The sequence below is a fragment of the Strix uralensis genome, chromosome 18 (genome assembly GCF_047716275.1).
Source record: "Strix uralensis isolate ZFMK-TIS-50842 chromosome 18, bStrUra1, whole genome shotgun sequence".
NCBI classification, from domain to species: Eukaryota; Metazoa; Chordata; class Aves; order Strigiformes; family Strigidae; genus Strix; species Strix uralensis.
Window position 1 is genome coordinate 17420396 of NC_133989.1, and position 24917 is coordinate 17445312.

General features: G+C 44.0%; 2 protein-coding genes across 8 annotated transcripts in view; both read left to right on the plus strand.

Moving 5' to 3' along the window:
• The first annotated feature begins 13 nt into the window (after positions 1-13).
• On the plus strand, positions 14-14577 carry NFS1 (NFS1 cysteine desulfurase). The gene is made up of 13 exons (XM_074887986.1): positions 14-145; positions 286-353; positions 1175-1291; positions 1908-1991; positions 2635-2787; positions 3830-3923; positions 5905-6039; positions 7404-7561; positions 9007-9112; positions 9289-9370; positions 10772-10855; positions 10979-11068; positions 11700-14577. Exons 1-13 carry the CDS (start codon positions 37-39, stop codon positions 11761-11763), a joined length of 1344 nt encoding a protein of 447 aa, XP_074744087.1. The 5' UTR covers positions 14-36; the 3' UTR covers positions 11764-14577.
• Positions 14578-17471: 2894 nt separating this feature from the next.
• RBM12 (RNA binding motif protein 12) overlaps positions 17472-24917 on the plus strand; it is a 43872-nt gene continuing 36426 nt past the window's right edge. Inside the window, exons 1-2 of one of the 7 annotated variants that reach the window (XM_074888086.1) lie at positions 17472-17630; positions 20537-20587. The gene's annotated coding sequence lies outside the window, so the exon portion shown is untranslated. Of the gene's footprint in view, positions 17631-17962; positions 17982-20504; positions 20588-24917 lie in introns of those variants that run through there. The other 6 variants (XM_074888094.1, XM_074888090.1, XM_074888091.1 and 3 more) reach the window with 6 other exon arrangements.

The window sequence follows — 24917 nt, forward strand, 5'->3', positions numbered from 1 at the left end:
CCGGAAGGGGAGGCCCCTCCCCCCCGCGCTGCGGCCATGCTGCTGTGGAGGCGCCTGGTGGCCCTGGGGGCGGCCCCCGCCCCCCGCCGGCTCTCGGCGGCCGCACCGCGACAGGCCCCGGGACAGACCCCGCGACAGGCTCCGGGTAAGGCCGCGGGGGGGCAGAGCCGCTGCCCGGGCGGGGGGGCGGCGGCGGAGCCCGAGGCGCGGTGGGGCCCGGCCGGCGGAGCGCGGTCCCGCCGTTCCCGGGAGTGTCTGACGGCGGCTCCTTCTCCCTCCCCTCAGCGCGCAGTGACGATGGCGGCGGCGCCCTGCGGCCGCTCTACATGGACGTGCAGGCCACCACCGCGCTGGTAAGGGCTGGGCCGCGCGGGGCTGCGGCTGGCCCCGGCCGCTCGCGTTTGCGGGTCGCGGTGCCGGAGCCTCCCGGCTGCCCGTCCTCCCGCAGCCGTTGCCTCGCCCCCCGAATCCACGGGCTCCCCCCCCACAGAACAGCAAGTATAGGGGGAAGGGGAGAAATAAACTTTGTTTCTGTTTTATTTGGAGCGCTCACGTGTTCCCTGAGTTTAAGACTCTCCCTGCGCTCCTGGGGGTGGCCGTGGATACCGCAGCGGCATTGACAGCTGGCTCTTATCTGGGGCACGGGGCAGGCCTGGGTCGGCACGGGGCAGGCCTGGGTCATCCTCCAAAGGCCTTTCAGCTTCGCTGTCTCATCGCCGAGGGTGCCGCCGGCCCCGGGGTGTGCAGGGCCTCGGGGCCTGCAGGTGCGCTGCAGCCTTGGAGCTCCCACTGGCATCTGCGGGCAGGGGTGTTACTCTGACGGGTGGCAAGAAATTAGTTTAACCAAAGTACTTACCTGTGTAACTTTTCCCGACTTTTTAAGACCTTGTATTTCTTCTGCTCGGAAAATCGCATTCTTCTGCGATGGCTTCGGTGCAGACCGAGGTTACATGTGAGGGCACAGAACGTAATCGCCGGACACTCATTTGCTGGTGGCTGTGTGTGTGTGTAACGCGCAATAACCTCAAGTTTTCAAGATCTGGGCTGAGCTAAACCTAGAGACTACAGCAGAAGTGCTGCTAATCCCGGTGCAGAGGGAGGGTGTGCATCTGTGGAGGGGACAGAGATGCTTTTCCTGCTCCATTTCTAAGGCTGGTGGTTTCGTGTCCCTCAGGATCCCCGAGTCCTGGACAGCATGCTCCCGTACCTGACGGTCTGCTACGGCAACCCCCACTCCCGGACCCACGCCTACGGCTGGGAGAGCGAGGCTGCCCTGGACAAGGCCAGGAGGGTTAGTCTGCGGCTCTCGCAGTCCTTGTGGTTTTTCTGCCAGCGAGGAAGTTCAGCGTCAAAAGAAAAACAAAAGCAATGATAAACCTGTTGTAGTTAGTTCTCTGTGGGCTGGATTTAGCAGCTTCCTCTTTGCTTAGCTATACTTTAGCAGATTTATTGCGAGAAAAAATAGTGAGATTAGAGCAACTGAAATGGCAGAAACCAATGCTTCAGGCAAAGGTGCCTCAGGATTTTTGATTTCCTGAGGTCACAAGTGTGCTGCTGCAGTAATTCTAACTTCATATTTTATCATTCTCCTAATCTTAGGTATGGGTCTTAATTTTTTCTGGAAGTAATACGTACAGGGTTTTTGTCTATTTAACTTTTATGTTCTTTTATGACAGACTAATGCTTAATACCACTACTGCTAATGACTATGAATTCCTTATGTGTTTTGTATTAATGCAGACATTTAGACCATTTGACAAAGTACGAAGCATAACTTTGCCAAATACTAGTTGTAAACCTTTCAAGGCTTAAGAGGGTATTCTTGAAAACATTTAGCATGTGTTTTGCTCTGGTGAATTCACTGTATTTTATCTTAACAAATCAAATTTGTGTTTCTTTTTAAACAGCAAGTTGCAGATTTAATAGGAGCTGATTCAAGGGAAATTATATTTACCAGTGGTGCAACAGAATCAAATAATATGGCAATTAAGGTAAAAGGTTTATACTGGTAGTTATTTGTTATGTTAAAATTATGCTCTTAAGAACTGTATGCCCCTTTCAACAATTTAAATATTAATATGTTGGCCTAGTTAGCAAATATTTGCATTCCTGGATTTACTTCTGCTACATACATGGAAGAAATACTGGGATGTTTTGAGGACAGAGTGTACTACTCAATGTTTATCTTACGTGCACCAAATACAATCCTTCTGCTTGCATAATTAAAATCTTTATCATGAAATTTAGTGGAGATGCCGATTACGAACCTTTTTCTGACTAAGGCTAAGCAGTGTTTTAACCTTTAGTATGTGGTTGTTCAGCCTTCTCATTGTATGTGACTATTGCAAATGTTTTTTAAAAAGTAGTTTTGTTAATAGTGTCTAGAACTTACATCAGTTAATATTTTCACAGGTTTTTTGAAAAGTTAGATGCTTTGAAAAACGAGCATTGTTGGAAATATGTAGTGTGAATTACATGTCAGTACCTTTTAGATTCATGACTTTGGGGCAAATGGGGAAGATCCAAATGAATTATATCTAAATAGTAATTTCTTGTTTCCGATCATTTTGTGTAAAGCTTGCTTTCTTCAGTGGTCTAACAGCAAATTTCTTCTTCGTGAATTGTGCCCAACAGGGTGTTGCAAGGTTCTATAAATCCAGAAAAAAGCATATCATTACTACGCAAACAGAGCACAAGTGCGTGTTGGATTCTTGCCGTTCCTTGGAGACAGAAGGTTTTCGGGTCACGTATCTGCCTGTTAAAAAAAATGGGCTCATAGATTTGAAGGTAAGTTGTTTACTGACAGAAAGAAAGTGAAAATAGAAGAGATTTTTGCTTCAAATTGATGCTGAAGAGGGCCTTGTGTTCTCTTGATGATAAAGAGAAAAGGATGTTAAATATCACAAGGTAGAATGAGAGTCATAGTCAAATCTCCATCACCGTTGGAGGATTTTCTGTTGTGGTGCTCTAGACTTTTTCTCAACCAAAACATCCATCTCTCATCCACCACTCGCCTGCTGCCCTTCATACCCATGCAGGTGGAGCTGTTGCACACCCTACAGAGAGCCCAGTACATGACTGGGATGGAGCTGGCTTTGATACAGGACTTAGCAGTGAAATTTCATGACCTGAGCTACTCAAAGTGTCAGACACAGCGGTTACAGTACTCCCTTCCCATGGCTGCCCGTGTACTGGCCACGGTCCTGGGATTTAGAAGTTGTATGTGCTTACTTCATCATTTGTGTCCTGTAATACAGGACAGCATCAGTTTTATTTCTAGCCCCATCGTCTGACTTGGAGAGATGTGTGTATGTGGTGAGGAGGCAGGATCAGACCTGCAGGTGCAGAAGTGTTGGTCGTGTTCCCTGAGAACTTTGCTGGCAGACCCCTTCTTTGCATGCTGCTGTCTTGTGTATAGTGCAGTTCCTTTACAGCCAACCTCACTTCATCTACATGTGGCTTAAGCTGTTTTGTGGGTGGTTAATTCATTAAAGAAAATAGTTCACACAAATGTGCGAGACACAGCAAGAGCCTGTTCTGACTTGATTTAATCAAGTCAGGTGGCATGGTGCATACCAGGGTTAGGATACACAGAAATGCAATTGATTGTGCTTCTTTTCCTACAGGAATTTTGTGTTCTCATGGATAAGGGAGAGGCTAACCCATGGCTTTTTGTCATAACACCAGGGGTGTTTGTCATAACCCAAGGGGTTTGTTGGTAACGTGCTAGTTTGGAGACTGGTGGTTAAGATTTGCTAGCAAATTGAAGGTGTGCACAGCAATCTTGTTTCTGCTGTTAGTCACTACTTCTGCCTGAATGTTTCACCAGGAGTTGGAGGGTGCGTTCCAACCAGATACAAGTTTGGTTTCTGTAATGACTGTGAATAACGAAATAGGAGTAAAGCAGCCAATTCATGACATTGGTAAGTACACCACGGCTTCCAGAGGCTGGCTAATGTCACTTTTGCTTCATTTTACTTAATATTTTCATAGCCAAGTGCTACTGATGCAAAAGATTAGGTGTAGTATAGGTAAGGAATAAGTAATAATGCTGTCCCAAATAAAAACTTATTTTAAAAGGGAAAAGAGGATGAAATTCAGTACTTTTACAGTGACTATTGCAGCAATTACAGCCTTGTAGTATAGATCAGCTGCAGTGTTTCTAATTTCATTCTGAATTGTACAATGGATGAAAAAATTGCACAGAATAACTGGCCAAATTGAGTTTACATACTATAATGGTTTATTGAGCACTTGTAGTGTTTAAGAGGAGAAATGTGCAGAATTTGGGGCGACAGGGGATGATGAGCACCGCACTTAGACACCCCCTCTCCCCAACATTGCCATGTACAGTCATGAGCAATTGGTTTGGAGGTCAAAAGGCAGCTGAAGAGCCAGGTTTCTGGAACAGGAGGCAGGGAGAGGGTGAACCAGGCTCTGAGCAGGCAGATGGAGAGACAGGGACTGCAAAGCAGGTGAAGGGAGAGCTGGAGAGCCGGGGTCGATGGATCAGGCAGGGTGAGCAGGTGGCCCACATATGCAGCTCCCTGGATCCCATGGTGATTCCTTGATAACGTTTCCCATGACAGTGACAAAACACCCCACCCCCTTCATGTTCAAGATGTCCTTTCATAAGACGTTTGAGTTTTTAGACAGTTTTTAGGCTTTGGCCTATGCCCTGGAGTTTATGCTGCATGGTTCTGGAGGGTATTGTTTCCCCAGGCTGTAGTTTCTTAGCCTGTTGTGCAGCTAATTTTCCTCTTGCTTAGTTGCTGCATTTTTTTTTCTTTTTTATGCTCAGAGCAGCATTTTCCCCCAGACTCTTCAAGGTTATATTTCTTCATTGAGAAGTAATTGACCATCAGTCAGTTGCTTATAGGCGTGAGGACTCTATTTTCCTCCTGTCCTTATATTGTCAAGGCCGTTGCTGTTGTCTGACAATTAAATGCCAGAGATACCTGGAACCAAGCTCTGGTTCCCACAGTAAGTTCTTGTAACACCTTGATAACCAGCCTAGTAGGCCAGGACTGAGGCCTTGCAGAGCCAACCTAAGGCCCTGTTAGCATGAGGCGTTGGCCTGATATTAGCAGTAGCAATGCCATTCCTGCTGGACCACAGGAGGTCAAGTGAAAGATAATGTGAAACTTGTGCAGAGGAGAGGTCTGGGATGTAACTGTGCTAGGTACAGATTCTGTGAAAGATGAGTTGTGACTTCTTTGATGACAAAAATAATATTTAAGTTATCTGCCCATGAACATTACATTATTTTGTTCCTTAGTGTATTTTATCTCTGGATGCAAAAACATTGATTACAGGCTTGAGTGACTTTAGGTGGGAGTAATCAGTGTGCCTGAGGACTAGTGACAATTCAAGGACATTTTTGAAGCTGAGTACTGCCATACTTGAAAAATAGAGGAAATTGCATAAAAATACTTGGCGAGCATAAACTAGAACATAAAGCTGGCTTGTACTCAACTGGTGTTGGGAAGAAAAAGTGTCAAGAAAAGAATTTTAATTTTGTTCAGCTGTGGAGTCATCCCTGTGGGGAAACTTGGATATGCCGTGCAACCATTTGTATTAAACTTTGTAGGTGTGGGTTTGGAAACAATCTAACTTCTTAACAGCAGAAGACTTTTTAACTTCTTACCTGAAGAAATTCCCTGTAGTCATACCTGCTGACTTGCCTAAACCTGCGCCCAGCTAGGCATCACCTAGAATAGCTCCTACACAGCTTTAGACCCTTTACTGTAAAAGAAACATGGCAGCACCTATTTCTTCCCTTTTCACCTCAGAACTGGTCCCTGCTATAAAGTGATGCTTTAGATTCATTGCTGGAATCATTGGAATCATAATGATTAGATGAGATAAGATGGTGGTTTTTTTGCTTTTGTGTTCTTATTACAGGTGAGATCTGCCGTGCGCATAAGGTTTTCTTCCACACAGATGCTGCACAAGCAATTGGTAAAATTCCTATGGATGTCAATGACATGAAAATTGATCTAATGAGCATCAGTGGCCATAAAATTTATGGTCCCAAAGGTACTTACTGAAGTGCTTTTCTAGGGAATTGTTGTTTCTATGCTTACCTTAAGGTAACTACATAAGGTATGAAGTCAAACCTGTGTCCTAGTGACTGTTACTTAAACTGTAGAAAACCATTCTAGGACTGGCATTGGACTGACTTTGCAGTAGTTCAGTCACTGCTGCCAGACTTAGAGCTGCCATAAGTGGATCTTCAGTGCTGATGGTTTGTGAGGTGGCTTCACTGAAGGAAGAAACAGTATCTTATGATGGTGGGAGCGTTAGGAGTGGTGGCTTTTCAGGAGTCATTTGCTTGGTGTGAAGCAGCATTGATGCTGAAACAGTTGAAATGAAGTCCCTGGGTTATAGGGCAAAGTTTAGACCCAAGTGTAACTTGCAACTAGGAGATCAAAAGGTAACTGGAAAGTTTAAATTCTTAGTGATTTTGGTGTCTTCTACTTCCAATGACTTCTTCCCCCCAACACCATTTGTGCATCTTCTTTGCAGAATGGAGTTTAAAATCCAGCTATGGATTTTCTAGTTGACTCCCAAAAAGTAAAAGTTCAGCTATTATCACTGTTGTGGCCTGTTTAGTGTGTAACAGTGGATGTAGAAAGACAGAAATCATGTTTGCTGTATTCTATGTGGTATTCAGAAGCAAAAGGCAAAATTGTGATATTTTCAATATGTCTTCTTTTTCTGTACAAGCTCTCCTGAGAGCTGAAGACATACCTCTGGATGAGGACTAAGTTTCCAACCAGTAACTTTGGGTAGGTGACAGGCATAAATTTTCACAACTTAATTATGACCAGAAGTTGCAAGCATTCTTCCTGTGGTGCCAGTCACTCGTTAGGTGTGCCAGTGCACATGAAGACATGGAAATCGGGTTTCTAGGCGAGGAGACTAGAGAGTGAAATGGGCTGGCTGTCAAAACACGCTCGTCTAATCTGCTCCTTGGAAATTGGTTTCACTGATGTGACTCCTGGGATGGGTGCTGACCTGGTAATCCAGGGAAAGGAGTTCTTCTAGAGCTTTCGGTTGGAAATCAGTAAGGGAATGTCAGTGAATGACATACCTGCACATAAAAACTTCAGTGCAAAGGGAAGAACTTCAGCTGTGCACTGGAACTGTGAGAAGTGAGGGAAGTACTGAGTCCTTAGGTGGCTGAAGCACACTGGGAGGCTGAATGAAGAGGAACATGAACAGTGGGAACAAACACCATTTCCTAGAAAATACTGTACTTCTGTATGTGTTCACTATGGTTTTCTCCTGTGAGGTGTCCAAATATGTGTTTGCCATGGAAATAAGGAATGTTTCCAAACCTTGGATTCCCTTCTCATAATTTCAGAGCATATACTAAAACAGCTTTCCTTGTTTTCAAGGGGTTGGTGCTATCTATGTTCGCCGTCGACCACGCGTCAGGCTGGAGCCCCTGCAGAGTGGGGGAGGCCAGGAGAGAGGGCTGCGGTCTGGGACTGTGCCCACTCCTTTAGCAGTAGGCCTGGGGGCAGCATGTGAAGTGGCACAGCAGGAGATGGAGGTATGTGGGAGAAGATACTTGTCCTGGATTCCAGAAAATAACATAACAGGGCCAGTTAGGTCTCAGGTTCCTTAGGTCTTTTCGTGTCCATGTGCCTGAATTAAATTTGATTCTCATGTTGTAACATTAAGTAAATGTTTTGAGATCTTCACGGATGGTTTTAGGTAATTGGAAGTTGATTTTCAGCTTTCTTAAGTTTCTTTTTTTCTTTAAGTGGTTTGATTCATGATCTTCTACAGCAGGTTTACAGTTGACAGATTTAATGAAATACGGCTTTAAGTGCTTGTAGTCATCTCCATTCTGCACGTATGTATTAGCAGCATCTCTAAAATGGAATAAATCATGTTTGTGTAACATATATTGAGGAAAACTACGACTTCCTAGTCCATTGTCATACCCGTTAAATATAAGTTCAAGTTTACTGCAGCTTCACAACTAAGAATTTAGGTTTTTCCTAGCTTGGACAGTAAGGTTTATTTGCTAGGTTTGGTGTCTAAGCCTCTGTGTGCTGCTATATCTGTGGACACCAATGCATTCCTTACAGCTGGAATGTAAAAATCCTTTAATATAGTGCCAGTGGGATGCATAAGCCCGATATCTGTACACATAGGATCAGGCTTCTTCCTGGGAGACAGGCAGAGATCCACCACCTGAGCTGGGTGGTTATGGAAGCCTCGTTAGAGGCTGGAGAGCCTGCAGAGCCTAAATTCTGCACAAGCCTCGGATTGGGATTCTCTTCCTTGTCTGGCGGAGTTTTGGCGTTTCTAAACCAAGTAATGTTTGAGATAGCCTTGTTTTCTTCTAAAGTTTTTTCAAGCATGTAAACAAGCATGAATTGCATATGTGTGTCTGGCCTTTTCTGTGCACTGGAGCTGATAACGATACCTCACTGCTTTTTTAGTGTAAGTGACCTCATTTTTTAGTCGAGAACAAGACACTCACACAGTCCATTCTCATTACACAGGTTGTGTGTTGTAAAAGCTGAGTTCACAGTAATTTGCGAGCCCATGTCTTTATGTAGTTCAGTTTGAGAGCTCCTGGGGAAACAAGGGGCACTTACCCTAATAGATGCCCTCTCTTGTGTTGCAAAATGCATCATCTTATGCATTACCTAACTTGTCTTTAAACACAAAGAACTGGGTTGCTTTTATGAAATCCAATTTAGCAGGTTGTATACATAGATCTTTTTGAATGGTTTGGAATATTTTTGAAGGCTGATTGGTTGATTGGCTGATTAGAATTACTAATTGGTAATTCTCTTTTAAAACAGTCTCTAGAGTAGGCAAAGTTTGACAGGTTCTTTTTAAGTTTCAGATGTGTTCTTTCCCTAGTCTAAGCAAACCCAGGTACTTAGTCGGCTCATGGCTGGTGACACAAAGCTGTTTGAGTGAGGTCAAACTGTACACTGTTTATTATTTTGGTCTCTTTTCTGGTTTCTTTGCTAGTATGACCATAAGCGAATCTCACAACTGGCAGAACGACTGGTTACAAAAATAATGAGTGAAGTTCCTGATGTGGTTATGAATGGAGATAGAGAGCATCGCTATCCAGGTAACATTAGCAAAATCCTGAGCCTGTTAGAACTGTCTAGCTCCTCAGTGTTAATGGCCATGGCTGAATAATGCACTTTAGCTACACGTTGTGCAAGCATGGCCATGCGGGGTAGGATTTTCCCAAGATTTCAGTTGATGGAAGTTTTTTTTCCTATTTCATTTATTTGTATGTAGGATGCATCAATTTATCTTTTGCATACGTGGAAGGGGAGAGTCTTCTGATGGCTCTGAAAGACGTGGCTCTGTCTTCAGGAAGGTAGGTGGAACGTGTGGGAAGGATACCGCTATATTTTGGAGAGAAAACATTTTCTAATGGAGGTACAAACTAAGGAGTGGTCTCCTCTGTGCCCCGTATTTGAGTATTGGATTATTGGGTCAACCTGGCATTGATTGCATTCTAAAATGGTGTTTCTCTGAAGTGGCACGTTTCAAATGAAGATCAAATTTACTCATCCTGAAAGAAAAAACTACAAAAAATCCCCAAACAAACAAAACCAGAAAAACCAACCTAGAAATTCTTACGTGCCAGCCTGGCAGACTGGTTACCTGCGATCTGAGTAGCCTCGACTTGTAACTGCTGGTGACACTTCCATTTTAAAGGCTACTGGCCTTTGAGCAGCTTCTGTCCTTCAGCAGGATTTCACACAAGTGGCAGATTGTGACTAGAATCTGGCAAGGCTGGACAAATAATACCTGAATTATATTAGTTCAAGCGTCTGTGTTTAATGCAAAAGCAGAACGAAAATTAAATGCACTTTTATGGAGCTGCATTGACTCCACAGGAGTGACACGTAACATTTCTGTTACTAAGACAAACTTGATGCTTATGATGAGTTAATGGAGTGTAAAGATGCCCTCCTTTCCTCACCTTTGAGAAAAAAGCGGTCAGCATATCTTAATTAGAAATACGTTGGCACTATGAACAGGAAGAACAAGTCTCCACATGACTGTCTCTGAAGCTGAACACTTCTGTAATTTGAAAATCCCTTCTGAGGCTCTGCTTTGTGCACCAGAGAGCTGTAAACAGTTCTCTGGTTTGTGCTGCATGTTGCTACCTGTAAAAATTGAGTAACAACATGTAACCAGTTCTGCCTACTGCTTCGAGATGGAAGTTCTGTCTACTGACAACTATAACTAGATCATCTTGCTCTGGATTCCTCTGTGTGCTGTTTTTCCACTTAGTTGTTCTGCTGCCAAACAGCAGCTTGTGAAGTCTTTTTTTCTTTTTTAATGTTCCTGTTGATGTGTTACCTTCTCTGGCTAGTTCTGTCTTGGCTCCTTTGTCTTCTATTCATGGCCTTCTTCAGCTACCTCTTAGTCGGCGTTCCCGCTGCTTCTGTTTGGCAGTGTGTTTATTCTTACTGTGTTGTGTTCTTTCTTCTTACCTCATGCTCCTAATTTATTACCCTCATTCCTCTCTAACGCCTGCCCCTTCCATTCTTTTTCTTCAGCAGCAGGAATACCACTCTTCTTTCTTGTATTCGCTGGTGGTTTCTAAGAGGATGGGGAAGCTGATATAGGTTGTTGTAAAGAGTCATAGTAATATTAAATGTCTGTAAGTGACTTATTCTTTGTTGGAGATTAGTGAAGTGTTACTTCAGTTTAGCGTCTGCACAAGAACAAAAGTTTGAAATTTGCCTGCCTTGCCTTTCCCCAGTGCTTGCACATCAGCTTCTCTGGAGCCCTCCTATGTTTTGCGGGCAATTGGAACAGACGAAGACTTGGCTCACTCGTCTATAAGGTGCGTGGAGTGGTCTTTCCTAATGCTTCCAAATGTATTTTTCTGCTAAAAGTAGGTGGTGGATTTGTTTCATCACTCCATACGCATGTTACTCTAGTCCTTAATGGTTTTCTTCTGGTTTAGATTTGGTATTGGTCGTTTCACTACAGAAGAAGAAGTGGATTATACAGTGCAGAAGTGCATACAGCACGTTAAGAGGCTGAGGGAAATGAGGTGAGCCCTCTTCTTACTGAACATAAAGACTTCTTAGGTATGATAATCATTTGAAGAGTTGGACTTAGTTGAAAGTAATTGTTTGCTTCAAAAATCTGGTGTTGTCTCTGTATATAGCCACGCAGTGTTGCCAGAGTGGGTAGTGGGCCTGATCTTAACAGTAGTGACAAATTTTTGAGGAAACAAACCTGATAACAAACCTTCTCCTAGATCCTGCCTTTGTCAGGGAAAGAATATGAGTAGGGCAAGCATGTAAGGCACTACCTAGAAGTTTCTCAGCCAGAGATGGTATTACTGAGTTTATATATCAATAAGTTGTTTTGTTTTGGTGAAACTGAGAGACTCCTGACTCGTCTGGACAGTGTCAAATGCAGGGGCTCAAGTCTGTGAGAGACATGCATATTTCATGCCCAGAGTGGGCACAGGAGGTGAGGTGGAGCACCTGCCCTCTCACCTCTTGTGTTTGGGCTGAGGACACAGTTGAGGTCTGACCGCCTGAAGCTCACTGATGTCCAGAGGGGAAGATAGGTATCTCCCAATTTCTTGTGCTGTTGATGAAATTGTCTGCTTGGTTACTGTTGTGGATGTTGTCCTGTGCATTTTAGCCCTCATTTCTCCCCTTTCTTTACAGCCCTCTCTGGGAAATGGTGCAGGATGGAATTGACCTCAAAAGCATTAAATGGACTCAGCACTGAGAAAACATCGCTATCCATGGACTAGATGTGGATGTGGATTAAAATGCATTTTCTGTACATTCCTGAACAAATTATGCAGCACTTCTGGTTTTTGACACTTGCAATTTCACTGGAAGACTACCCTTTCTGATCACAAAGTCTAAGAAGCCAAAAATTAAACTAGTCTTTATTCTGGAGAAAGACAGGATAATATAACACCTGTTACATTTATATTGACACGCAGAAATTTATGCTAGAATGTAATTTATTTGGAAATGTATTTTCTAATAAGTGTGTTACTCCTGGGCTAGTGGAATCCTGGCGAGAGGTTGTTGCTTCTCAGTGTAAAGCATCCTGTGTAGCTGTTCTGTTTGCAGCACAGACCTATTGCCAGGCCTCCCGTTCTTTCTGTTTGAGGCGGGCATCCTGCAAGAGCAGCTGGTTTTGTGCTGCTCAAATGCATTGTACTGTGAGAAATTCCCAGATAGGAAGAAGCTTCTTGGAAAGGATGCCTCAGTGTGGCTGTGTGCCTTCACAGTTAAGTTGTATGTGCAGTTAAGAACAATTTTTTTTTTTCTGAAACTGAATATTTTTGTCTCTTCTGTTGGTTTTATCTTTTTTTGAGTGATGCTTGAGCAGACCAGTGTGCATTAATTCAAAACATCCTTCTGCGTTAGTTTATGATGCAATGATGATGCACTTTGCTGTCCCCTCCGTTGTGTTTTTCTCATGCAATTTTTTTTTTTTTTAAGTGAGGAAAGAAAACTTGAATGACTGAGGGAGGGGGTTAGGCAGAGTATGTCAGCTTCAGTTGCAGTACCAGTTTAGCTGGAACATGAGTGGTGGAGGTGGAGCGGAGAGCAGATGTAAATGCAATGTCTTAATGCAGTCTGGGGTTTTTGTTGGGTTTTTTTCTGCCCTTGTGATGAGTCCTTTGCTGTTACTCAGAGTTTGCCTGTGGACTGTTGGCTTCTGTCACTTTAGGGAGCCTTGCCCAGCTGAGTCTCAAATGTTTTGTGTGGAAATAAGAACCTGCAGCTCTGGAGCTTTCTCTGTGTGACAGACTGTTACATGGGAATCTGTTCCCTGCAAATGCTGGGGGAAGGTGTCTGTTAAAAAGGGTTTGATGACTTTAATTCCTAGCAGTGTTTCTCCTTTCTTACCTTTGTTGATCTTTCCAGTAGGAAACTTAACCCTGTATTATGAAGTGCCTTTGTTTCTGTTGCATAAGCAGACAGCTCTCAAATTAGTTTTGTTGATTGATGTATTAGCTGCTATAGACAGTAAGTCTTCAGTTCTGGATGGTACCTACCTCGAGGGTGAGCCATGTAATATAAAAGCTGCAGCTAAGTCTCACAAGGTGGATCATGTTACAGAAGCTTGTGCTTTTTTTTTTTTTCTGTTACCGAGGTCGGATTTGATTGTTTGTAATGCAAAGCTAATCCTCAGTTGTTCTGTTTGAAATTATTAGCTTTAGCAGTTTTAGTATTGTAGGGCTGGCACCTTGTATCTCATCACAACGTTTTTAAAACTCCCATAAGCATAAATAGGTTTTAGAGGTGTTGTATGTGCTACGTTTTATCCTTGGGCCATATATGTTTTCTGGATTAAGCATGTGATAACACTTTCCCAGCATGTTTTAGAACTATATGTTTATGAAATTGTTCTTTGTGTTTCATGGATGAAAAAAATAATAGATAAGACTTAAACTTGCCTATTTTCAGTCTTTTCGGATCCACCTTTCTGGCTGAACTGTGCAGCACAATCAGAAAGTTGCTAAATTGCAGCCTTTCATTAGAGAACAGGGAAAGATAAACTAAGTTTTTTGTGAACACTGTTAGAAGCTCTTTCTGTCATCAGGTTGACATTTGACTTTTGATGAGTCATTCTCAAACTCAGTGCCTTTTTCCTTTTTTGAACTCAAATAGCTTAAATTGTGATTATTTTGAGAAAAGGGAGCCCCCAAATCTTGAAGATTCTGACCACCTCATATGTGCTAAGATTTAAAATATAAATTCTACGTGAAGGTTTGGGAAACTCATTTGTACAGTTAACAAATGTTTGTTTGAAAATGCTTATAGGAAAAGATGAGGAAAAAGTGGAGATACTTTTCCCTGTGACAGAAGAAGTAATGCCAAGGATGACCATGTAGTTGTAGAGCACTGAATGCACTTAAAGCTTTTTGTATGGGAAGTAAATTTCTTTCAGAGGAGAATATTTACAAATGGAACTGCCTGTAACTCAGAAGTGAGGGAGATGTGGGGTTTTGTGGGGGCTTTTTTGGTGATTAATTGGAGCCATCTTCAGGGCACTAAATTCATAATACAAGGTGAGGATTTAGTGTCACCATTTTGCAATTGTCATAAAAATTGAGCCTGTGTGACATAAGAATAAAATAAACTTCCACAAGGGAAGCAAAAAATTCTACTTGATGGATTTTAGTGTTTCTAAATGCTGATGGAGCATACCAGCTAACTACAGAAAATATTTAATATTTCTTCAGGAAGGATAATACAGAATTAGTTATCTATTCTGGCCTCGAGGAGACAGAGGAGGAGGGTCAGTTAACAGATTTGGTGACAATGTTATACAGCCAGCCATAAACTTACTGGAGATTTTTTAAAATGATAAATTAACAACAATGTTATTGCTCCCAACAAAATACCACCTCTTATCTTTGATCTTACATCTGCCTGATGGATTGGCTTGCTGTTCTCTGCCTGTCTGGTGTGATGTCAGTCATGGTCCAACTGTTGTCAGTCACATTGTTTCTGCTACCAACATGTATTGCCCCATGCTTTGAAATTAAACAGTTTCCCAAAGCAGAGTCCCAAAGTTGGCCTGAGAGATCTCTTCTCCACTAAAGACTGTTTTGATTAAATTTCACGATGGTAATAAGGTCCTGCACTGGAAGAATGCAAATGCTGTTTTTTAAAATGGACAAGCTGAGTGTTTGGGAGAACTGAGCACTGACAGCTGATGTTCCTCCTTTCTATTTGAAACAATAATAAAAAAAGGCTGGTACAAGATGCTCTTATAAGAAGAAAAGCTCATACTAATGAGCAATCAAAGTGGTTTTGTGTTGAGTGGGTGTAGTAAAACCAACAAGCTGTTTAATTTCATTTTTAAAAAGTAACTATACAGGATCAATAAGGCACATCATAGCTGACTGACAGATTTTAAGTATAGACAGGAAGGAGGAGAGTATTTGTGGGAGGCGTCTGTGAGGATTATTTCTGTTGGAACACTTTTCTAAATGATCTGGAAATAATTAAGACTTGCAGTTGACACATGGTAATCAGAAAGGAAAATACAAAGTGATATGAATCATTTATTTAGTAAACTGGGTTCATTCATCCAAATGACATCCTTGTACAGAGGAAGGAATAGGATCAGAGGTTGTGTTTACAGAATGGTATCTCTAGGGCGCTGGAGAGCAAGGAGCTGGGATTTGGGGTAATGCTTCCAGACTAATGGGGTAGCAAAAGTATAATGCAAGCAGGAAGACGCTTTTATTTCAGATACGGAATTGGCACAAGGGGTGCTGGTTCCCTCAAGCTTTACTTTAAGCTATTTATTTATTTATGTGCTGTGTACATTTTTTCCCCCTAGTTGCATACCTAACACCCTAATTCGGTTTTGGTTTAGGTGGAGGAGACAGATAAATTTGCTCTCTCTCAATAGTTTCCTAGTACCTAATAAAGTCAAGTCCCATTCTTTTCTAACACCGTTTTTCTCTGCCTGCCTTCCACCACATGCATATTACAGGGGAACATAGTGGACATGGTTACCAATGATCCCTGTCCTTCAACCTTTTGCCTACCAGACACACTTTTTTGCTTTTCTGTTTTGCTTTCCAGAGACGCTTTTCCCCCTGCTACTGGTACCCAACTGCATCATGCTTCTAACTCCTCTTTGGTACCCTTGGTCACTTGTCATGCTCCTAATACTAGTCTGGGATTTTGTTCCCTCATCCACTCTACAAACAAATCTGCTTCTGTTAATCTTGAGTGAACTAAATATTCTCTCCCCATGAAAGTTTGGGCATGGCTGAGAAGACCGTTTGAGACCTGTGGAGGTACTCTGTGTCACAGGCATCTCCTTTGCTCCAGGCTGAGCTGCACAGCCCAGAACTCGAGGTGCAAGGAGAGGTGCTGGTCTGTAGCAGCTGTCCAGGGCATCGGGACTGGCTCTCCAGTGCGCCTTCATGGAGTCAGTACAGACCCAGTCTAGAGGCCTACCGAGGATGATGGAGTTGAGTTCTGGTTTTTCTGCTGGTCCACACAGTAAATGTCACAAGTCTCCACCAGACTTTAGTTCAGCAACAAAAAGCAAAATGGTGACTCATCACATTGCACAAAAGGTGAAAAGCCTTAGTTTTCTTCCGACCTGGAATACTCCAGTGATGCCCTTTTGTTATCCCACACCTTCTCCCTGCTGCAGGGAGGCTGGTGCAGCCCTGGAAGTGTGGCAGTGCTGCAGAGTGAGGCCCTCAGCTGCAGGGGCTCCTGCTGCCCCTCGCATGCCTCGGGCAAGTGGCTCTCCAGGGGTCCAGCACGCCCGCTGTGGGTACCCCTGCTGTGCCTGGCTGTTCGAGGGGTGCACGGTGACAGCTAACCCTGCCTACTGTCACTAATGCTACGAAAAGATGAATTACTGGATACTACCTACAGCAATCAAGGAGTAAGGTGTAAGCAGATGGCACACCTAGCAAGACAAAAAGGAGGTATTAGCTTCACAGAACTGATACATTTTCAGGGCAGCCATTATCATAAAATACCAAATAGAGTACAAAATCTGTAAAACCAGGGATAATAGCGAGAAGATGAACAAGTGTGGGCTGTTTATTGGAAGGAGGAGAATTTGGGACTAGAAAGAGGGGATGTGCAGGGAAACAAATCATGGCGTGGGAGTTACTGTGGCACCGAGCAGCCCCTGGCCTGATCCCATTGCCACAGGACAGCACACCCATCGCTTGCTTGGCCCTGGTTGTTAAGTGGTGAAAAACATCTAAATTAACTGAACTGTTGAACTCCCAGATTCGATGGAAAAGTGTTGCCATGTGAGGCAGTGATTGGTTTTCATTCATTTCTTGCAGCAGACTCTGCAGGTTTTTTTTCATTGAAAGTGGCTGCTGCTGCAGTCCCTGTGTCCACTGAAGCACGGTGACAGCATCTCCCGAGGGGTGTCGAGCTGTTCCTCAGCTCGGGCCAGGCCGGTTGTCAGGATTGCACCTGTATTTAGTCAAGCAAAGCACAAACACAGCGTGGGGCAGCTACGCTCAGAGGGTGCAGCGACCCAGGGTAATCTGATTTTAATTCTGCAACCTGGCCTTAAGCGAAGAAGTCAGGAACAACCACGCTCCCCACGGTTCTTCTGTTTGCCGGACGCTCGATGCCTCCTTCGGAGTCCCCGTTTCCTCAGGAATAACCCTCAGTTATACCGTCATTAATCGCCAGAAGATTTGTCACACTAGCAGCGTATTACTGTTGTCCCAGAGGCCACCGTACGAATCCCGTGCTGCGGGGCCGGCGTTGCTCCGTCCAGCCGCGGTACCGCCTTTGGACAGCCGCGGTACCGCCGGGGCACACACAGGCCGCCGCTCCCGCGCTGTCCGGGCGCCACCGCCCCGCCACGCCGCGCGCCCCCTACGGCGCATGCGCTGTCCGGCCCCGCCCCGGGCGGTGGAGGCCCCTGCGCGCGCCGCCGGGACCCGCCCCCTCGGGCCGCCCGGCCCCGGCCCCGCCCCTCCCTGGCGGCGGGTGGCGGCGCCGCATCGAGGCGGCCATTTTGTGTCGCTGCGCGGTCGGTGGCGCTGGGCTCGGCGCGGAGCGGGGCCCGCGGCGGTTCGGCTCCGTTCTAACCCTTTTTCCCGTACAGATCCCTCGGTAAGAGCGCGGCGGTGCCCGGGTGGGCCGGGCCGCCTGCCCTGCCCTGCCCCGCGCTGCGGGCCCGAGGCGAGGAGGCGAGGCGAGGGGAGGGAGGCCGGGCGCGGCGCGGCTGGCACGCGTCCCCGCGCACAAAGGGCCGGGCCGGGCCGGGCCGGGCGGCGCCTCCTGCGCTGCGGGCCCGGGGCGCCGAGCGGGGGCCGTTCCCGCCTCGCCGCGGCCTGGCGCGCTGAGGCCGGGGGTCCCAGGCCGCGGGCCGGCGCTCGCTCGCCCGCTCCCTCCCTCCCTCCCTCCGGCCGCGCCTCCGCCCGCGCCCGGCGGCCCGCGGAGCTGCGCGGCCGGCGCGGGCAGGTGAGTATGTGCGGGCCGAGCGCAGGCGGCGAGGGCCCGGCCGGCGGGGGCGGCCGAGTGACCTTGCGGCGGCGCCGGGGCCGGAGCCCGAGCCCGAGGCGGGGCCGTGGCCGGAGCCGGAGCCGGAGCCGGAGCGCGGGGGCTCTGCCGGCGGCGGCCGGGGCTGGGCGGGCGCGGGCGGCGCCGCGGCGGTGTGGGGGTCGCGCGGCCGGGAGCGGCTCCTGGCGGGCCCCGAGCTGCGGGGGAGCGGCGGGGCCGCGGGAGGTGCGGGCGCGGTGTCGCCCTGTCGGCGCGGGAGGAGGCGGCTTGGGGCCGGTGCCGGCGGGGCTCGTCCCGGGGAGGCTCGGCGGGGCCCGGCGGCTGCTCCTTGCCCGGCCCCCGGGGGACGAAGCGAGGCAAGCGCTTGGCACTTTGCGGGAAGAAGCCCCTGGTGCCTGCAGCGCTGCCACTGCTCGGCGGGGTCACCCTGTAAACACCAGTGGAGTTACCGTGCAGTAACGTAGCGCTCTTCTTTACTAATAAAAATTAACTCTGTAAAAAAAAAAAAAAACCAAAAAACAAAACCAAAACCCGAACAGCAAACAAAACCCGAAAAAGCCCAAAACATACTAGTGTTGAACTGGGTCCCAGGCGTTCACCAGGAGTCTGTGTGAACTTTCTTTCGAAAAAACTCTTGGTTCTGGTTTTACTTAGTCTTAAGCTTATCCATTCGTCTTAGTGATTTTTCTCACCCACCTCGATGTGCTGGGGTTAGGCAGAAAAATCGGCAGGTTATTTCTTTGGTGGACTCTTAAAAGTTGTTTCATCGGCTGTTTTGTGTCCAGTGGATGATGGTTCTCGCTGTATAGCTGATAGGGTGTTGTGGGGTCTCCTGTGAAGTCCCAGAGGTGTGGTGTCAGCGTTGTGTGCGAGCATCTGTGCTCTGGTCGATGGTTGTGTAGTTGGTACGCTCTTGCGGGTCGGGTTGATTGGAAAAGTCGTTACCTATGAGAGTGATGGATGGCTTTCTTTAAGGTTGAGAGAATTGAGACTTGCAAACAAAAGTAGATGGTGTTTGGTGGAAAGGTTAAATACAGGAGAGTGGAGTTTTGCACCTTTTCTGAAGAATACTGCTTGGTTTTATGTTGTTTTACATTATAGCATGTTGTGTTAGTCCACTGCAAATCCTCAGCTTGTTTTCAGTGTTGTGAAGAGGATCATATGCAACGCTGTGGTTGCTATACTGGAAATACATCAAATGATTTGGGTTTTTCTTCCAAATGGAAAGTTCCTTGCGCATGAAAGAGTTATCTGCTTCTTGAAGCAGGTGTATTTTTGCATGAAACTTTTTCAGGTGATTACACTCTTCTGCATTGTGAAACTGCTGTTTGACACTGCTAGATATGAAAGTATGTAGTTGAATCTTTCAAATATAGAATTGCTTGTTTCTATCAAAGGTCTAATAAAAAAAAAGTCTTCTTTTCCTGAATGCATTTGCCATTTTAATGTAAGTCTGAAGAGCGTAGTTGTATCCTTCTCACTTGTAAGTCTGCTGTTAATGTTCTGGAAGATGTGTATCTGTGTTTGTTTTTATTACCTCTGTTAGGGAGTTTGTGGATGGTTTGGTAGTACTTTTTTTTTTTCTCCAAGTTCACTTTGGTAATGATGCTTATAACTGAAAATGGCTTGTTTGGGTTGTGTGAGGAAGAGGCAGTCACCTGTTCTTAATGTGATTAATTCCTGGATAGTTTTCCAAAGAATCACAATGTTAGTGTGAGATGGTCTACTAAGCAATGAAAGAGCAAGGGTTTTCCATCCCTTCTTTAAGTACAAAATACATATGTTGCCACTTAAAATGTTTGGCTGTGTTGTTGAGTTGTAATCCCAGGAAGACAGTTTTTATACAGGAATGAAAAAAATGGTTATTTGATCAGGATCTGGATAATGAAATGACAGATTACAACTGAAAATACAGTATGTCAGTGGGGAGTTCTTACTGTGTGCTCTGTAGAGGTGGCTGCTTAGAGGTGACTGTGAAATGTCACTTAGTTTCACCAGTTTGTGTGACTCCTGAAGAATTCTTCACGTGCAGCTATAGGGAGGTTTTCTCAGGTGCCGTTTATGTTGCTTTGTTCAAGTAAGAAGATGTGCAGTTGGAGAGAGAAATATCATTATTGATGGAGCAAGGGTTTGTTAAAATTCAGGGTTTTCAAGTATTCTCGTTCTTTGCCTTTGAAAGTGATTTTTTCACCTCTTGGTGATGGGAAAATTTGAAAAATTCTTTGAATGTTTTCTGGTTCTTCTTATATTCTTTGTGGAAGGCCTATACATGTCTCGAAACCGTACAAAAACTGCGGTGCAATTGCCAACAAGTCATACAGGGATAAGGTATTAGAAAATGCACTCTTACTCTTGTGGCTGTTGTATGTCGCAGTGCCTTGTGGTGGTTGCAGGTTTGAACTTTCTATATGTACAGTTCTTTGTGGACTGTTACTGCTGTTGTTGCCTGCATTGATTTTTGCCTCCATTTATTCTTTATTGCAGTCTAAAAGTTGGTTTTAATTGGTTGCCCACAGGATTGGCTTGGCTTCTGCTACTTGTTAAGAAAAAAACATCTGTCTTTGCAGGTAAGAGCCTTTGAATTGAAGACTTCTTTATGTATGAGTATATCTTAAGAAATATTTGAAGCTTTTGGAATCTGTGAATTGGTATCAGAACACTTGGGTCAAATAATCTATAGCTAGTTGCTTTACTTTGACTCCAACTGGTGGTGGTGGTTCTGGCAATGTTGTTCTCGTAAACAGAATTTTCTGCCAAACTAATGTTTTGTTGTTTCATCAGCATGTGGTAGTCCGGAACGCTCTCCCAGTTATTTTGCACTGTTGGAAAATGTAGCTACTTTGCTGCAGGCCACAGATCTGCATGTTCTAACTATTGGAGTTTAGAAGTGTACAGCAATTGGTTCTAATTAGGTTTTGCAGCATTTAAAGGGATCATGTAGTTTCAGATCAGCTCACAGATGACTGTCTTAGTCTGACAGGTTGATTTTAGCCTTCTTTTAAAAAAAAAAAAAAAAAAAGGCGAAGCTGTAGTCTGCAGTTTTAGCTTTTGCTAGACAGTCTCAGCCTGGATGCTTAAAATTCCTCCTACAATACCAATGTTATTCCAGTTTTTAGTCTTCATCCTAGAATTGCCAGATACATTGTGTGTGTGTGTGTACTGCGTGGGTATTGTACTTTAATACTCCCCAGGGACTAAGTTGAATCTTCTAAACTTTTCTTAATTTGAAAAATGCATACATCTTAAAGGGCTACTCTGGTGTTTTTATCAATTTATGCATATGACCCAAATTCTTACTTTACTGACTAGCACATAGATGGAAGAGGTAATATTGTCATCTTGAACACCTTTTTCCAGTGTAACATCAACATTTTTAAAGATGTTACTGTCAAGATATAAACATGCTGTTACGGCTCATCAGATGAGTTAAATCAGGTTGACTGTTGGTAGCCCTCTAGTCCATTTTTGATCTCAGCTTGCTGATGGGAATGGATTGTCCACAGTACACGAGGATTTTGTGCTTCTGGTCTCTCCAAAAATATACCAAACACACAAAATGACAACAAAACCCACTTTTGCCTCAAAGTACCTTTTTGTACAGGGGGAAAAGCAGGCAGCCTGAGAAGACCTCTAACAGCCCAACAAAAAACCTTCAGTACACACTTAACAGGCACGTAGCCCATTCTGTGTCTGAAGCTAATGTTGCCTCTGCATGTATGTTGATCTTTACAAGTGAACAGGGAGATACTTGAGCAGGCTTTGCTTTTTCGTTAGTTGGAAAATCTGAGTGGGTTATTGTCTCGTAAGTGCATTTTGGAAAAAATCAGACTTGTGAGTGTTTAGAAATGTGAAATTTGGCTCTTTTGGTCCTTGTGATTTTTCTTTAAATCATAGCAGCGAAACTAAGACTTTGTTAAAGCACTGAAATCCTGAAAAATTTGAAGCAGTTATGTTTTCCGTTGGCAGAATGTTATTTTGCCAAAAATATTTGATTAAGTCCTTAATTCTTTTTATTCATACCATGCTATTGTTAGCTCTTGCTTAATAGCAAGCATTTGCTTAATACCATGCATGGAATGAACTATGTTGAAGTAATTGCAACTAGTTTTTCTAGCAGCTATATGCCTAAGAAGCTGTTAGGGGCTTTATTGTCAATAGTGATTTAGTGGACTGAAATGGAATTCTTAGTAACAAAACTACAAGATACTGCTTAGCATTTATAATGAAGTTTTGAATTTAGTGCAAGATTGAAACACTTGCATTATCCCAGAAGGTATGTAAATGTTCAGATGCTTGAACTCTTAAGAATTCTTTTGTGACCTTATCCGTTAATTTGTCTTCTAGGCTAGATTCATGGGATCATTAGTAAATGCAGTTATCTAGCAGGTGTCAATTCTGATAAAGAATATGTGCTGTTCTAAACCAGCACATCTGAGCAGAAAAACCTTCCTAAATTGCCTTTGTTCAGCTAATGGCCATACCGGATTGTCATCCCTTTTGCATTAGTAAGGCAATAACTAAAAGTAATTTCCCATTTAACACAAGAAACTTAGTGTCTTAACTCCTGATGCGTAAAAATTTCTGAAACTACTTTCTTTGTATAGAGAATAGGTAATAGACAAAATGTAAACCTTCTAGCAAGATTTGCTATTATTATTATTATTTTAGTTTTCAAAGCATAGGTGCAAAACCAGGGATGCTTTTATAGCACTTGCTCGCCTCAGGATCATCCAACTCAAAAGCAGTCCTGCGGCATAATGGAGTAAATTTTGGTTTTACAATACCCTTTAGTATGGCTTCCTTAGAGTAGGCAGAATTTTCATTTTAACTTCAGTTTCAGAGATTGCTATCAAGGTTAGGCAAATTTAAAATAAAACCACAGAATAATTGGAAAATAATGCTGTTTTAAAACAGTGCAAAAAGTCTTATGCTCTCTTAGATACGTACATAGCATAGATAGTTCTTACTTTGATGTGGTTTTTCTGCACGTGGGTCAGTTATTTTGCTGTTGGAAAAGGACTGGGCAGTGAACTTTATTCTCAAGTTAAAAGTGTCACTATAAGAGATAAATGCAAGGATGCTGCTTTTGTTACCTCACCATGGAGATGGAAAAGTTACTTTTAAAAAAAATAATCCTTGAGGTTTAGTATATATTCCCCTTTCTGTTGCAGCCATCCCTTGGTGGAGTAGGGGTTTTCTTAGTGGTATGTACAGTTAGATTTTTTTTTTTCCAGGCCTTCTCATGTTCGTCTTGCAAGTTCCAGTCTATCTTTCAAGACCCGTGTAGTAAGGAAATCAGATGTTCATTCACAGTGACTAGAGCAGCAGAGCTGACGTTGTGCCAGTGGGCTTGTCTGCTGTTTCCTTGGTCCTCCGCACTTTTCTGGTGTCAGCTGGATGTGGGCCAATGCCCTGTAATACCCCAGTACGTTGCTTGAGTCCATTAGTGTATGGAAGTGGTTAGCTCTGGTTTATTGGGCAACAAAACAAAATACTTAAGTACCCATTTGAGTAATCTGAAGTGCCATTATGCTAACAAAAGAATTACTGCTTTTTTTTTCCCTTGTAGAAGAATTGTCACTCTTGTTCTCATTAAGTACTGAATTCAGCCTTACCTGGTGTGGTTAAATTGTTGGATAGTGGCTTTGCCTAGTAGTTAAGGATGTATTCAAGGCGTGTCTACTCTAAAGCGATTGGAAGACCTGGTCAGGCAAATGCAGGTGACTTAAAGATTTGACTGTATGCTGGGATACAATACTTAGCTGAATGTGAAATGTTGGGAGATAGTCACTGACTGTAGTTGGTCATAGCTTTGGTATACAGCCAGAAGTCTTCAGTGCACTGCCTCCTGGTGTTGCATTGTATCATCTGGTTCATCCTTGATTTCAAATGCTTAGTTAACACCATTTGTATGTGACTAATGGGAGCCTCAGAGGTCTTCCGTACAGATACTGAACTGGCTTGTACTTAGGAAGCCAAGAAGTTTCAGAGGTGAAGTGGCTCAGGTGAAACAAGGTGCTACTGCTGATGGTTTGGGATGAGAGGCTTGGCTTCTGAACTGGTGAATAGTGCTAGTATTAATATGATGCTTTCAGTCTTTACTGAAGGTTTGTCAAGATTTACCTAGTTTCCTGTTTATCTTGAACCTCTGTTACGACTTCAGGCTCTTCTATAGAACATGTACAAGGTAACTGTCAAGATCTAGCTGTTCAGAAATCATCTTAAGTTTCCGCTAACCTCAGCTGCAGAGGTAATTTACTTGTGCCTGAGATGGAAGGTGTAATATTAGAACATCTGCAACTATGAAAAAATTATGACTTGTTTTTGACAGTTGTAAAGGTCAAATATAGCTAGGATGTGCACAGATGTTAATCTAGTTTAGGTGAGGTCTGTATAGTCACCAAATGTCTAGCGCTAGTTTAAAATGGTTAGCTAGCTTCATGGTCACCTAAACCTCTTGCCTTTGCTAGGAGAAAAACTAAGATCAGCATAATCTAGATGGTGCCTGTCAGGATGTCACGTGAGTCTCACTGTTGCTAGTTGTCCATACTGGGTTTTTGTTTGTAACCAACCCACTGTTATGTTCTTCACCTGGCAGGAGATAAAAATCGCCCCTCTAGCCCCCAAAATGAGAGAACTGTTTATTTCCCATAGGTTAGCAGAATTTGTCACAGTTACTTTGCCAGGTACAGTGAATACCATATCAGTGTATGGTAAATTAATTATGTTTGCTTGGCTATAAAATACTCATTTTGCTTATGTTCCATTAAATATTCAACTACTGATATAATAGTTCTGAATTTTGCTGTTCCTTAGGTTTTTGGGGTTTTTTTACTGACACTTGTGGGTCTTAGTTTAACAGTTATTTTGGAATTTCTAGTGCAAAATGTATACTGA

Bases quoted from the DNA above. Each gene is read 5' to 3' on its own strand.
- NFS1 (XM_074887986.1), top strand. From the start codon at position 37: ATGCTGCTGTGGAGGCGCCTGGTGGCCCTGGGGGCGGCCCCCGCCCCC. The intron at 1,992-2,634 runs GTAAAAGGTTTA...TGTGCCCAACAG, and splicing joins CAAATAATATGGCAATTAAG to GGTGTTGCAAGGTTCTATAA. The intron at 2,788-3,829 runs GTAAGTTGTTTA...ATGTTTCACCAG, and splicing joins ATGGGCTCATAGATTTGAAG to GAGTTGGAGGGTGCGTTCCA.